The 13,615-nt window shown below is 43.3% G+C and overlaps 2 protein-coding genes across 2 annotated transcripts; both read left to right on the top strand.

Moving 5' to 3' along the window:
- The first annotated feature begins 343 nt into the window (after window positions 1-343).
- Window positions 344-4,929, top strand: LOC123102633 (conserved oligomeric Golgi complex subunit 8). Its single transcript, XM_044524051.1, has 12 exons — window positions 344-568; window positions 685-837; window positions 1,716-1,864; window positions 2,053-2,130; window positions 2,204-2,297; window positions 2,532-2,606; window positions 2,840-3,136; window positions 3,232-3,299; window positions 3,378-3,432; window positions 3,634-3,772; window positions 3,889-4,073; window positions 4,253-4,929. Exons 1-12 carry the CDS (start codon window positions 416-418, stop codon window positions 4,658-4,660), a joined length of 1,854 nt encoding a protein of 617 aa, XP_044379986.1. The 5' UTR covers window positions 344-415; the 3' UTR covers window positions 4,661-4,929.
- Window positions 4,930-6,329: 1,400 nt separating this feature from the next.
- On the top strand, window positions 6,330-11,026 carry LOC123102632 (E3 ubiquitin-protein ligase MIEL1). The gene is made up of 12 exons (XM_044524050.1): window positions 6,330-6,603; window positions 6,809-6,896; window positions 7,970-8,014; window positions 8,108-8,140; window positions 8,235-8,312; window positions 8,390-8,433; window positions 8,509-8,549; window positions 8,988-9,070; window positions 9,143-9,234; window positions 9,354-9,423; window positions 9,588-9,626; window positions 10,448-11,026. Exons 1-12 carry the CDS (start codon window positions 6,509-6,511, stop codon window positions 10,604-10,606), a joined length of 867 nt encoding a protein of 288 aa, XP_044379985.1. The 5' UTR covers window positions 6,330-6,508; the 3' UTR covers window positions 10,607-11,026.
- The last annotated feature ends 2,589 nt before the right edge of the window (window positions 11,027-13,615 follow it).

Genomic DNA, 13,615 nt, shown 5'->3' with positions numbered 1-13,615 from the left:
GGCCATGGCGTGTCCGCCTGCGAGCCGGCGGGCAGCCGTGGTGAGCCGACGAGCGGCGGTGGTGAGCCAGCGAGCGGCGGGGTGGGTGCTACGCGCAAACCACCGCGGAGGATATGGTGAATCTGAAGCGAGGAAGAAGGGGACGCGCGTGAGGATAGCTCGCTGAATCGTGCGGTCCTGGGGACACTAATCGTGCGGCTGCGCGGGGACCGGCCGAAACGTTTGGGCCGGTGCGCCGGCGCCTAGCGCTGCCCTTTAGAAAAACATTTAAAAATAAATTTTCCTACTATGCCACTATTTTAAAATTCTAAAATTTTGAAGGACTAAACTGAACAACTGAACAAAACCCCGAGGGTCTCAACCGCTGAATCCCCAACCTCCCTTCTCCACTCTCTCCCTCCAGATCTCGCTCGCCATGGACCTCCTCGACGCGGGCCACCGCCACTCGTCGGAACTTCCCGCCGCCGGCGCCGACATGGAAGGCGCTTCAGTGCTTCCGCTCTCCGGAGCTGCCTACCAGCCCTACGTCTCCGAGCTCCTTTCCTTCTCCATCGAGCGCCTCCACAAGGTACGCCCCCGAGATCACTCCCGCTTGCGGCGCCCCGTAAATTCCGTAGTCGTTACCATAATCGGTGGCAATAGTGATCTCGTGATGTATTGGTGGTAATGTTCGTGTCGGCGCAGGAGCCGGAGCTGCTGCGGGTGGACGGAGAGCGGGTGCGGCGGCAGATGCAGGAAGTGGCGGTGGAGAACTACGCCGCCTTTATAGCCGCCTCCGAGGCGCTCTCCTTCGTGCGGGCACAGCTCGAGGGGTTCGACAAGCACCTCGAGGCACTGGTAATGTCAGCTGATCTCAGCCCGTCGCAGCATGTACCATTTTTGTATGACCTTAGCGTCAAAAACATCTGTTGCTTTTATATGGATCAGTAAGTAGATCTCAACTTAACTAACTCTGTTGTGCGAAAATCGAACAAAGTTAGGTTGAGTGATCCGATGGATGCTGCAATTTGAGGTGGATGATCTAGGCATATAGTTAGTAGATCTCATTTTGATATTGCAACAGGAAATGTGAGGTGTAGTTTTTGCTGTGTGTTCATCTGCAAATGTGATTGTGCTGTCACTTGTGATTGCTGTGGGAATCACATTTTTCTTCTTGTTTCCATCAGTTTATTGCCTATTTATAACTGCGTGAGAATTTGTCTTGCTTGCTTTCTTACAAGTGAGTCCAATTTTAAACACGAAACAATTACCTTCAATTATTTGTTTGCCCGCAAATGTTGTTTGGCTTTCCTGTGTGGTCGAGAAATTTGATTGGCTCTTATGAACCATACATTCTAACATTCTTCTCTAAACTGTTAGCTATTTATATGCTTCTTATGTGATTGATTTTAACAGTATTAACATGACCATAATCATATGCACCGCAAGGAAAAATGATCAAGTCCACATGCATATTTGTTAATGTTATGCATCACCTTGCTCTGAAAAACCACTACCATTGTTTGTTGAACCAGTGTCTGTCACTAAATACTGCAAAATGGAAATTATGCAAGTGTTGTTCATTTCTTACTGCCAACGGTGGGAGCTAAAATTAAGTACATGTCCTTATGCAGCTTTTACTTCATCCAATAACGACTTATGTATGATTCAGGCCATGTTGGAAGTAGGAAATGAAAATATGAAATGCTTGACAATATCTTTTTTACTCTTTGCAGGTAGAGGAGATACCCAATTTAACATCTGGTTGCACCGAGTTTGTTGAGTCAGCACATCAAATTTTGGAAGAGAGGAAGCTCAATCAGACATTACTAGCCAACCACAGTACCTTGCTTGACCTGCTTGAAATCCCACAACTTATGGACACGTATGTGACATGCATTGTTAGTGTTTCCTTGGGATATTTGCTTCATATTTGAGTTGACTGATGTTGTTGATATGCCATTGGTTTTTGTTTAATTTGTATGGATTATAGACACATATTCTTGTCCTGTACTGCATAGCTTCAAATGTTGTACCGATAATGAATCCCTAACAACAAGCTGCTGCTTACAGATGCATACGGAATGGGAACTATGATGAGGCACTCGATCTAGAAGCTTCTGTTAGTAAAATTTCGAAGTTGCACCCTGAGTAAGTCGAGTAACATAATACTTTGTTGTGGTCCGTCATTAAAATCATTAACTGTTTGCTATTTCAATTGAAGTTTACCTGTCATCCAAGGATTAGCTGCTGAAGTCAAGAAGACGATACAATCACTAATTTCTCAGCTTCTCCAAAAGCTTCGATCAAATATTCAGGTGATGATGCTTGTCGACTATTTATGTCAAGCACCATTTTCATATTTTACTCTGGCCCAGATTGTTCTGTGCTGTCCTCTGTGCAGTTGAGTGCTATAAGTATATTATGTTATCATGTAGTGGTAAATGTATTTCCTTGTGTTCAATAGTATCATTTCTTGCCCACGATTGCTTGATCTGTCTAATATCTTCTGCACACTTGTATCTAAGTCTGGTCCATTTTATCGCCTACAGTTACCCGAATGCCTCCGTATTGTCGCACATTTGCGCCGGATTGGAGTGTTCAGTGAATCAGAATTACGCCTACAGGTATTCTGAATCTTCCAAGTTATTTGATAGTACCATTCTGTTTATGAGTATTTGTTTCTGGTTATCATGTCTCTTGAGTTACCAAGTATGCTTAGTTGTATGGTAGAATCTCTTTTTCTATTAATAATGCAGACATTAGTTATGACATTACACTGCTTCTTTTTTATAGGTCATAACAGGGGTTAGAATACAATTTGTTTGTCTTCGCCTCCTAACTCTGATATAAGTTCTAGTTCCTGAGATGCAGGGAAGCTTGGCTTTCTGGGATTCTTGATGATCTGGACCAAAGGAATGTATATGATTATCTGAAAGGCATGGTGTCTTGCCACAGGACACATCTATTTGATGTTGTCAATCAATACCGAGCAATATTCAATAATGATAAATCTGGAAGTGAAGAGAACAGCGACGGTGGGCTGCTTTTCAGCTGGGCAATGCACCAAGTTAGTAATCACCTCACCACTCTTCAAGTTATGTTGCCAAATATAACAGAAGGTGGGTCCCTGTCAAACATGCTTGAAAACTGCATGGTAAGCATTTGCTTTCGTTTGAATTTCTAGCTGAGTAACAGTTGCACCAAAGGCTTGAATCTTTTGTAATGTTTTATCACTTGATCATCTTGCAGTATTGTGCGATGGGTCTCGGCTTGGTTGGACTGGATTTCCGTTGCCTGCTTCCACCAATTTTTGAAAAGTAATTGGTATTTGATTATTAAAATTTATTGTCTATGCTGGAAAGGGGTTGTATTTCCTGACATTATCTGCTTTGCAGTGCGGTTTTAAATTTATTCTCGAAGAATATGAGTACAGCGGTTGAGAATTTTCAGGTAAGCATCTATGTACTACGTGTTTGGACATGCTATTCCGTTCTTCTCTAGATAAACATAAGATGAATTCGTATTATAAGGTTGTTGACACTTTCTTCGTTCTTTCAAATTATACTCTGTAATTCCCTACACTCTTTCTCCTACAATTATTACTGTAGCACCATAAATTAACACCACTATAAAATTTTCTAATCATGCTAGGTTGTCTTGGATTCACATCGTTGGGTGCCGATGCCATCTATTGGCTTTGTCACAAATGGAGCTGTGGATGATACTTCTGATGATGTGACACCACCTTCTGTTTTGATGGAGCATCCACCTCTCGCAGTGTTTGTTAATGGTATGTTTTACTGGTAACATTTATCAGAAATTGACTTCTATTCTTCACGTGTTGGCTCTAATGGTGCTAGTGAGTATACAAGTTGACATGTCCGTATTTCATACTCTTGGATGCAGGTGTTTCGGCAGCAATGAATGAGCTAAAACCATGTGCACCATTGAGCTTGAAGCATGTCCTTGCTCAGGAGGTGGTGAAAGGATTGCAAGCAGTTTCTGACTCCCTAGTCAGATACAATGCCATGCGGATGCTGCGTGGAAATGAGTCTTCCCTTTTCCTCTCACTTTGCCAGGCATTTATTGAGGTAACTTAAGCTTCATAAGCACCACAAATGGAAGTAGGGGGGAAAAGTTTACCTCCAGAAAAGTAAAGAAAACAGGATATGCTGAAGGCCCAACACCCACCAGATCTAAATTCCAGTTCTGTGATATTTCTCTTTTGACTCAGAGAAGTCTCATATGTAAGTTCACTATCTCATCTCAGGTCGCATATCCTTATTGTGCTGCATGTTTTGGACGATGCTACCCCAACGGAGGAGTGCTGATCACAGAGTGCCCCAGCTTATTGGATGCTGTCAGCCAACTACCTATAAGATCAGGCTCTGGGATCAGCAGCATTGATCGAAAGTCGTCAGGAGGCATCGAAAGAAGGCAGTCCGGAGGCATAGAAAGAAAGCAGACAGGAGGCATCGAGAGAAAGCAGTTGGAAGGCATCGAGAGAAGGCAGTCAGGAGGCATTGAAAGAAGGCAGTCGATCGAGAGTGCTGGGACTGCGGCCTCTGAGAACGGACTTGTAACCAATGGCCCTGAGCCAGAGGTGACCAGCGACGCGGGAACCACTGCCGAACCAGCTGGTGCCGACATGCAGACCGATGCACCCGCAAACGCATAGCCTGAACCGCGTTGATGGAATCTGTCGAAGTTCTTGTTACGTTGAGCCGTTGCTGCAAGACTATGTTCATCGACAGTTTGGTTCATTATTTTTGGTCGTGGTCTTACAGTGTACACAAGAGAGCGTTGGATGTTAATCTGTACAATACACAATTGGAAATTTAGCTGTTCATCTCTAGCCCATACGTAGATGTTGTAGACCGGAGATTGTTTCGGACTGACAGTAAGTTGATAATATGAAGCGAGTGCTCTATGTTGTTGTTGACTGCACATCTGGTAATGAAGGTCGAACTGGAAGCCGCCTACTTTTTTTGTTTCTGAACGGAGGCGAAAGGTTTACCTCATCCATTCATTAAGCAGAAGAGAGTTGTTTGGTTAATTAACGAAAAAGGGACTAAAACTGTTACAAACAGTTGAGTGCCACACAAGAAACCCCCCATACACCTCAAGAAAAAGGGCTTCGTCAATGTGCACCACTGCGTCATCGGTCAATGTGCACCACTGCGTCATGGGTCATTGTCCTTCCTAAACTCTGAGCAAGCGACTCCGCTTTCTTCCTAAACTCTGAGCAAGCGACTCCGCTTTCGCCGAAGAGGAACATCGACCCTTGGCCTACTTTCCTAGCAACCTGTTTGGAACAAACGCAATTCCGCATCTCCTTGAAGGAATGAATTTAATATACAAGCAGGAATAGTAGAATTCAACAACCAGGTGCATACACACAAACAAACAAACAAGCAAAAAGAATGAGATGGTAGTGCAAGGGAAGAGTGCAAGCGAACGGAACTCTGTCGGTTTGAAACTTGGAATTGAATGAATAAAGTAGAGCAGCCGGTGGAGGAAGAAAGGGAAGGAGGTGCGTGCGAGAAAGATGCATCTCGCCATCTTCCTCTGCTGGCGTGCGTGCGGCCCATGCCATGTGCGCACCTCATCTCTTTATCTTCCTTGACAAGTTGGCATCAAACAGACCATTAAAAAAGGTGCAGTAGGCGACTACAGGACTTGCCTAACATAACGGTGCTTTTCCACCACCTGAATTTCACTGTTCAACCCTGCACGTTTTTTGTCCACGAATTTCGTGCGGATTTTGCATCCGTAAGGGTTGAGCTGAGCATAGCTTAGATGATTACATTTTTTATGGTGGAACCAACAGACCAGTGTTTAGCTTCCATACTTGAGATGTTTCCATCGACCAAGAGGCTCCTATGATGACTTCGTCAAATTTATGATGTTGTGTCAGCTCAATGTCTCAGAAGTGCTCATAGGAGTAGAGTGTGCATGCGTACAAATAAGTGTATATATGTGTATGTAACCATCTGTGATTGTATTGTGTTGAAAGATGTGCATTAGAAATCATCCATTTTAGAAAATGTGAAGTCAGCATTCCATCCCTACGGCAAGCCTTCAGTTGCAAGTTTATCGAGTTTAAATGTGCTTTCTGTTCATTGAGTTTTAACTTGAACTTCTGCCATTCTGAAGTTTGAATATATTTCTAGTTACATTATTCTATTCTACCCGTTACATGGAAAATCCTGAAATCCATCTCCCACAATTTCTGAGATGATGATGCGAGGGGACAGTTAGCAATTAAGGCAGTGGGTCCAACTCCCGGCTTGGCGACGGCCTTCCTCTTCCGGCTCCGGACCAATAAAACAAGAGGGAAGAAAAAGGGTTGGGGCCTAGCGGAGCGCCGGCCTCCACCTTCCTTCCTTCCTTCCCTCTTCGTATCGCGCGCCATTTTGACCCATAGGCCCCTTCCTTTACTCCTTTCTACCACTCTGCCACCGACTCCTCCCTCCCCTTCCCCTTCCCCACCACCACCCTCTCGCCGCCGACGCCGCCGCCGGGGATGGGGGGAACGCACTTCGCCGACGACGACCTCGCCCACGAGGCCACGGGCGACGGAGATGTGGGCCGCCGCGACGTGGGCAAGATGGAGCACGGGTTAGGCAGCGTCCCCTCCCCTCCCCTCCCCCCTTTTGCTGCGATTCGTCCTTCCCGGGGATCGAATTTGCTCGATTCCGCGCGATTGCCCCGTCTTTCCGTGGCGTCTGCCGCGCCCGTTGTCGCGATTTCGCTCCTTTGCTTGGTCCGATTGGTTCATTGCTTCGTCTCGCGGGACATCGTGATCCATCTCTGGTCTGCGCAGGTGCGAGCATTATCGGCGGAGATGCAAGATCGTAGCGCCCTGCTGCAAGGAGGTGTTCCCCTGCCGCCATTGCCACAACGACGCCACGGTACGCTGCTAGTAGCTATTGTTTTGCTCGCCACGGCCGCATAATTACCGTGCTCATCCATGTGGAGACCAACTAACCACGCCACGGTACGCTGCTAGTTATTGTTTTCCTCGCCACGGCCGCATAATTACCGTGCTCATCCATGTGGGAACCAACTCACCATGGCCGTGTAGTAATTAGCATCACTTACTCCATGTACAGTTTCACTGGGATGCTTAACAATTATTGGCTAATGCACTATCACCTTGTTGATGTAGAGTTAGTTCGTGCTTGAGAGGGAACTAAATCCCCCATAAAGGCCCCATCGTCCGTACTCCAAACAAGTCTAACATGGCAACCTTGCAAGTTGAGTTGGTTCGTCGATATTGAATCACCATGGCTCTAAATTTTGATCTTAATTTCGTTCATTTAATCTTGGACAACTTGTTTGGTTGAAGTTATGCACGATAAGTCGTCGTGTCAGATTTCAATAACTGGTAAAATAAATCTTCAGGGTGCTGGCAAAATAAATGTATAAACATAAGTTAATGTTCTTAATAGATCAAAACTGTAAATTAGCAAAATGGGAACTTGTCAGACTCATTGAGAACAGTTGCTCTTATTGGAGTCTAAACATTTCCATTGGAAAAAACAAATAAAAGAATTAGACCAAGGGGGAAGACGCCTCCCTGACTTATTCTTAAAGTGGGGCGATTTGCTCTTCCCCAGGGATCATATTTGTTCCATGTAATTGCCCCATCTTTCCGTGGTGTCTGACGCATTTCTTGGCGCGATTTCGCTCCTTTGCTTGGTCCTTTCCGTGGCACTCTTGTTGGAGTTTAAACATCTTCCCTTGAAAAAAAAGAATTAGACCAAGGGGGAGGACGTCTAACTTAAAGTGGGGCGAGTCCTCGAACCCGGGTGGGTGGGTGGGTTCACAACCATGTGTGCCCACCAAGGCACCCTGGGAGGGTTCTCTTTCCCTTTGAAAAATGGCAACTGTTAGATGTTGACAGTTTGCATAGAGCAGCTAACGAGCAACAAACTGCATTTATTGAATTTAACTAGTTTTGATGGCATTGTCTTCACTGTAGGCTTTGGGTGATCGGCATAATATATGTCGCCAGGATGTTGAAAAAGTACGCCTCGCAAGCCCTTTCTTTTTCTGTACAATCTGTAGACCTCAGCAGGTTCATAAATTCTGAATGACCGGTTGTCCTTTTCTGCTACAGGTAGTGTGTGTACTCTGTGATACTGAACAACCGGTACGACTTAAATACTAGTACAAACTTTTTTTACTTTGCAATCATGTCTCGTAGGATGTCATTATGCTCAAACTAAAACTCTTGTGTTGTTCAGGTGTCACAAGTGTGTGTAAGATGTGGAGTCAATATGGGAGAATACTTCTGTGATGTATGCAAGTTTTATGATGACGACGTATGTCTCAATTTTGTTTTCTGTGTTTATGTACTTAGTGTGGTTCGTATCAGCTGATGCAGTGTCTTTTGCTACAGACAGAGAAAGGGCAGTACCATTGCCATGATTGCGGCATATGCAGGTGAGCTCTAAACACTATCTTCACTTCTATCTTATCAAGCAAAGTCTTAACCCTGTTTCTATTCAAATCAACCAGGGTTGGCGGCAAGGAAAACTACTTCCACTGTGCAAAGTGTGGTATGCTATAATCATGCTGGCTTTGTGTTAACTTTTGTTCCAGACTCATGACAATGCCATGATTGATTTGTGCCTTTGAGTAATCTACATGATGCAGTAGCATAAATACTTTTTCCTGAAACTTCCCGTTCTCCTGCTGGAACTGAAATCAACTTGTGTTCTTTTTGTAACTGCAATGGATCTTGCCTTAATAATCATGGGAAACAGCTGACGATGATCTCATGAGCCTATTTGTTTACAGTTTGTCCACTATCTAGTCCTAGTCATGTAATGTCTAGGTTATAGAAAATTTACCAATAAAGAATGTGTAAATTAAAAAGTTATCTTTGTTCACTTGTATTTAAATCTGCCGACGGTACATATGATGTGCAGGATGAATTCTAGTAATACTAATATCAATATGTTCAATTTCGTAACTATTTGTTCTGCAATAAATAGGGTCATGTTACGCTGTTGCATTGCGTGATAACCATCAGTGTGTGGAGGATTCAATGAGACAGAACTGCCCAATCTGTTATGAGGTAACATCAGGAACTTGTACTGTTCCACTTATTGGAACTATTGAGATGTTTATAGTGAAATTTTCTGTGCAGTATCTATTTGATTCATTAAAAGGAACAAGAGTTCTAAACTGTGGACACACGATGCACATGGACTGTTTCGCTGAGATGGTGGACCATAATAAGTAATCCTTCCACTTGCGTTAACATGGAGATATATGTGTACCCACTTATTCCTTTTTTTTTTAAAAATCTCTCCGATGTTGCTTCTGTTGTAACTATTTATTGGCTTATGATGCTGCAGATACACTTGTCCAATATGCTCTAAGACAGCTCTTGACATGACAGTTCACTGGGGCATGTTGGATCAAGAGGTATAACGTTTATTTTCTAAATGTCAGACATGTGCATTACAACAATCACTCAACAAATATTCATTGTATTCTGACTTTGTGATGCATTGATGCTCTGGACAGCTTTTAATATTTAGATATATTTTTGAGCTTGCTTCAATAATGAGTTGCTTTTCCTTTTGTAGATTGAAGCAACAATTATGCCTCCTGTATATCGTTACAAGGTATTCTCTTGTGATTGAACTATTTAGTCCAATCAGACATAGCTTACATTGCCAAACTGGTTTGTGCTAGTGCACGAGCCAATGTTATGTTGCTCATTGATATATACTACATTCAAAACCATCTTCACTAGCCATACTTTCAGAATCACCCGGAAACCATTTTCTGCCACTTATTTTATTGACAAATTAGCTTTCTCACAGAAAATGAGCATCGAATGGTGGAAGTTCCATTATAGGGCTCATTCGGTTTGGAGGATTTCATGATGTAGGAATTAGAACTAGTATAGGAATTTTATAGCATGGCACTTGCCATCCTAAGGATTTGACTCGCCTCGTTCCTACGCGTAAAATGAGCTTTGAGTGGATGTGTAATTTCCTCCAAAAACAGAGGAAATGAATAGTATTCCTACGATATTTCTGTACACATTTCCTACAAACCGAATGCATCTATAGGAAATTTTCCTCTGGAATCCTTGTTCCTATGTGTTTCCTATGAAAATCCTCCAAACCGAATAGGCCCATATTGTGTTTTTGATCTATCTGAACCTTTGAAGATATGAGACGACCATTGTCATGCCAACTGTCACACATTAGTCATATAGTCCCTCCGTTCCTAAATATAAGATGTTTTAGATAATTTCAATGTAGACTACTATGCGGATTGAAATTGGTGAACATACACATCAAAATGGGTTTAGATACATGTGAATCAGAAAAATGCTAAAACATCTTATATTTAGGAACAGAGGGAGTATTTTTGTGTGGATCTAGTAGCTGAGTCAGGCTAACAGTGGTTTTTGCCCTTGTGCTAAAATTTCCAGGTTTGGGTTCTTTGCAATGACTGCAACAAAGTCTCAGAAGTGGACTTCCACGTGATTGGCCATAAGTGCAGCCATTGCAACTCATACAACACTAGATCGACGTCGCGGCCTGCAGATTTATCAGGAAGCAGTTCTCCGTCGACAACAGACTCATCTTAAGACAACCTCCTGTAGAGAATACATCATACTGGTGTATCACCTGGTCTGTGCAACCAATGCCAGAACCATACCCATAGAAGAAGCATTGTTTCGCGGCATTGCCCGTCTAGTGTCAGCCCCATCCCTGGGCCTTTGCCGCTTTACCATTCTACCAAGATTCAATTCATCTCTTGAATCGTCAGCTACTAGTGTATTGCTGCGAACAGCGTTGCTTGATTACTTGGAAGTCTGTCTTAAATCTGTAATACAGCACCATTACTCTGTACCACCGTGGATGAAGCCCAGCATATGCTATATTCCCCAGGAGTTGAATTCTGAGCTGCTGTAATCCATGGGAATTGTGTGTACGCTGCTGTTGTCAGGTCCCTGATTGTGTTATTCTCACAATTTGAGAGAAGTTTATTAGATTTTTACACCAAACCTTTTGAGCCTGCTGTGTTGAGGTTTGGTTTTCATCATTATTCTAGTATGCATCCTGATATCCTGTATTCCTTTTCCATGCTTGTCATTTTCCATCCTCCGTGACAACAAAAGCCATGCATCGCTCTCCTTGGGTTGGAATTTCAAGGAGAAAATCATGCAAAATAGGATTCTCTCAAGGCGAAGGTGAAGATGAAAGGATGGCGATTCATTTGAGTGATGATAGACACAGCTATTACCAGTAGGCATCAGTTTCTGTCCATGTCCAAAACTGGAATCTAAATCCTTAAAAACTGGGTAGAATGTCGTTCAAGGATGAAGGATAGAATGTGATATGTTAGGATCTGATGAGACTGCACACTTACTACACATGGATGATATTGGTTGTTCTTAGGGTTCCAGGTAATCAACAAGCTAGCTAGGCTTATCAAACAATAATAAAGAGCCAAGGAATAAGATCCTCTTAGGTGTTGGCACCTCAAGGCTGGCATATGTGCATCAGCAATGTACAGTAGCTAGGTTAGGTCTTCGTGATCCACATGTCAATTTGGCAAAGAATAAGAATCGAGTACTCCCTCCGTTTGAAAATAACTGACGTGGTTTTACTTCAAATTTGAACTGTTCGGAAATAACTGACGTGGTTTTACAGTACTGTTCAAATGTACTACTAGGCGCTTCCACACCTCTCCAGTAGCATTTCAAAAGTATTTGCTGCATCTCTGGCATATTCAGTTGTAGATAAAATGTAGCGGTGCTCTTTCTGTCAGCGTGCTACACATATATACTTGAGAATTTATCCTTTTTCGGCAATGTCGGGTAACGTGCTAGATTGATCTGAAGAGCTGCACTACACATTCTTCTTGCAGGAGCCAAGGCTAGCCCTTGAGAGGGTGAGGAGCCAAGAATTGATGAAGAACCATAAGATCCTTGAGGAGCTAGCTATGGAGATTGCCACTACATAACACTAGCCTTTTCTTTCCAGGTGAAGAGCATCAAGGCAAATCTAGAGGATAAAGGATATCTCTATCAAGACATATATTCCATTCTTAAGTGCCCGGATGTTTGCGTCATGCGTTAAAACTGCAGATTTGGTTTTTTTGAAAAAAACACCCTGGTAATATATATCTGACTTTATGTAGATGCTTGTACCACCATACATGTAGCAACTGTGTGGTGCCACATGCAGCACCTCTCTCTCCCTCTCTCCGTACTTTCCTTGCTTCGGCAGAGCTTTGTAGGAGGACCGATTCGGTGAGGATGTCAAAGAAAAAGCAAGGATGGCACCGTCGTCGGTATCGCGGCGCCTCATATCTGATACGGCCAGGCCGATGACGGTGATGGGCGTTTCTCAAAGCCCAAGCAGCTAAATCTTGAGAGAAAAAGCAGGCAAGTTGGACATATTCTGTGCTTGCAGATAAGGCAGTGTGAGTGATGAGAGATTGAGAGCTCTGTCGACGATGCTATTCTCTGAACCTGTGGCGACTCATCGCCGGTTAACCAGAAACAAGGTGAGCCTGAGGTTTCCTTACAAGCAAAGTATTGGCCGTACCATATCGGCATTCCGCGTCATTGTTGATACGGTTCTTGTTGTCGCACATCATCGACACGTTTTCACCATTGCAAGCTTCTGTTCATCTATACTTTCGTGAAACTGACAGGAGCACTGCCTTTCAATTAAGTAGAAACGAGTCCCTGAAAAAATGGGCAATTAAGTAGAAAAGAGTGACCTAGGTTGTTAAGTAAAAATCTTTTTTTAGTGCTCTTTGTTAAGTAAAAAGTAAAAACCGACAAGGACCAAGTTGTTCATCTGTTTGTAAACACATGAATTGCTTTTCTGCTTTCCTTTTTGAAAACTCAAACGAGGAGAGAAATCTTGAAAAAAGGGGGGAAAATCTGCCTTGGAATTTCGTACTGAAATTTCATCCCATTGGCTTGGGCGTTTTGAGATAGTATGCATGAGGACAATATCGATGATGAGATTCATATTCCGACCTTCTTACTTTCCGGATTTCTACCCGATGCACTGATAGTATGCATGAGCCAATTATAAGATTGACCACCCCTTCCAAGTCTTAATTAGTTCTCCTGATGATTAAGTAGTTGCCTGCATGTAGTACGTGCAAGCTTAAAAACAGCCAATAGATAGATTGATTTCAAAAGCAGGACCTCTCCATAGGCATATATACGAGATTCCCTCTAGCTAGGTCAACACTTACAAAATCGATCGGATTATTCCAGTCGCGTGTTTGGCTCCATGTTGATCAGAACCAACACGGTTCCACGCGTGCATTATCTAATCTGATCTCCTCTTGGGTACCAACCAATATGCTTTTGAACAAACCAATGACGCCAATGCCAGGCATGCTATGCTAGCTAGGAGCTTTCATTTATTTTTTCTAGGGAAATCCAAATTGCTCTTTGTGCAATGTTAAAGATGGCTGCTAGATCACACTGGTCTGTTCCAAACACTTCCTGATCTTACTTGCACTGGATATTCCAACCCATGCATGCATGAAGGACACCCTAGCTAGTGCATAGAAAGAAACACTTCCCTTTTGTAGCTCTATAAAAGGAAGCCACCCCTCTGCT

This window comes from Triticum aestivum, chromosome 5A (genome assembly GCF_018294505.1).
Source record: "Triticum aestivum cultivar Chinese Spring chromosome 5A, IWGSC CS RefSeq v2.1, whole genome shotgun sequence".
NCBI classification, from domain to species: domain Eukaryota; kingdom Viridiplantae; phylum Streptophyta; class Magnoliopsida; order Poales; family Poaceae; genus Triticum; species Triticum aestivum.
This window is presented reverse-complemented; position numbering and strand designations above follow the sequence as displayed.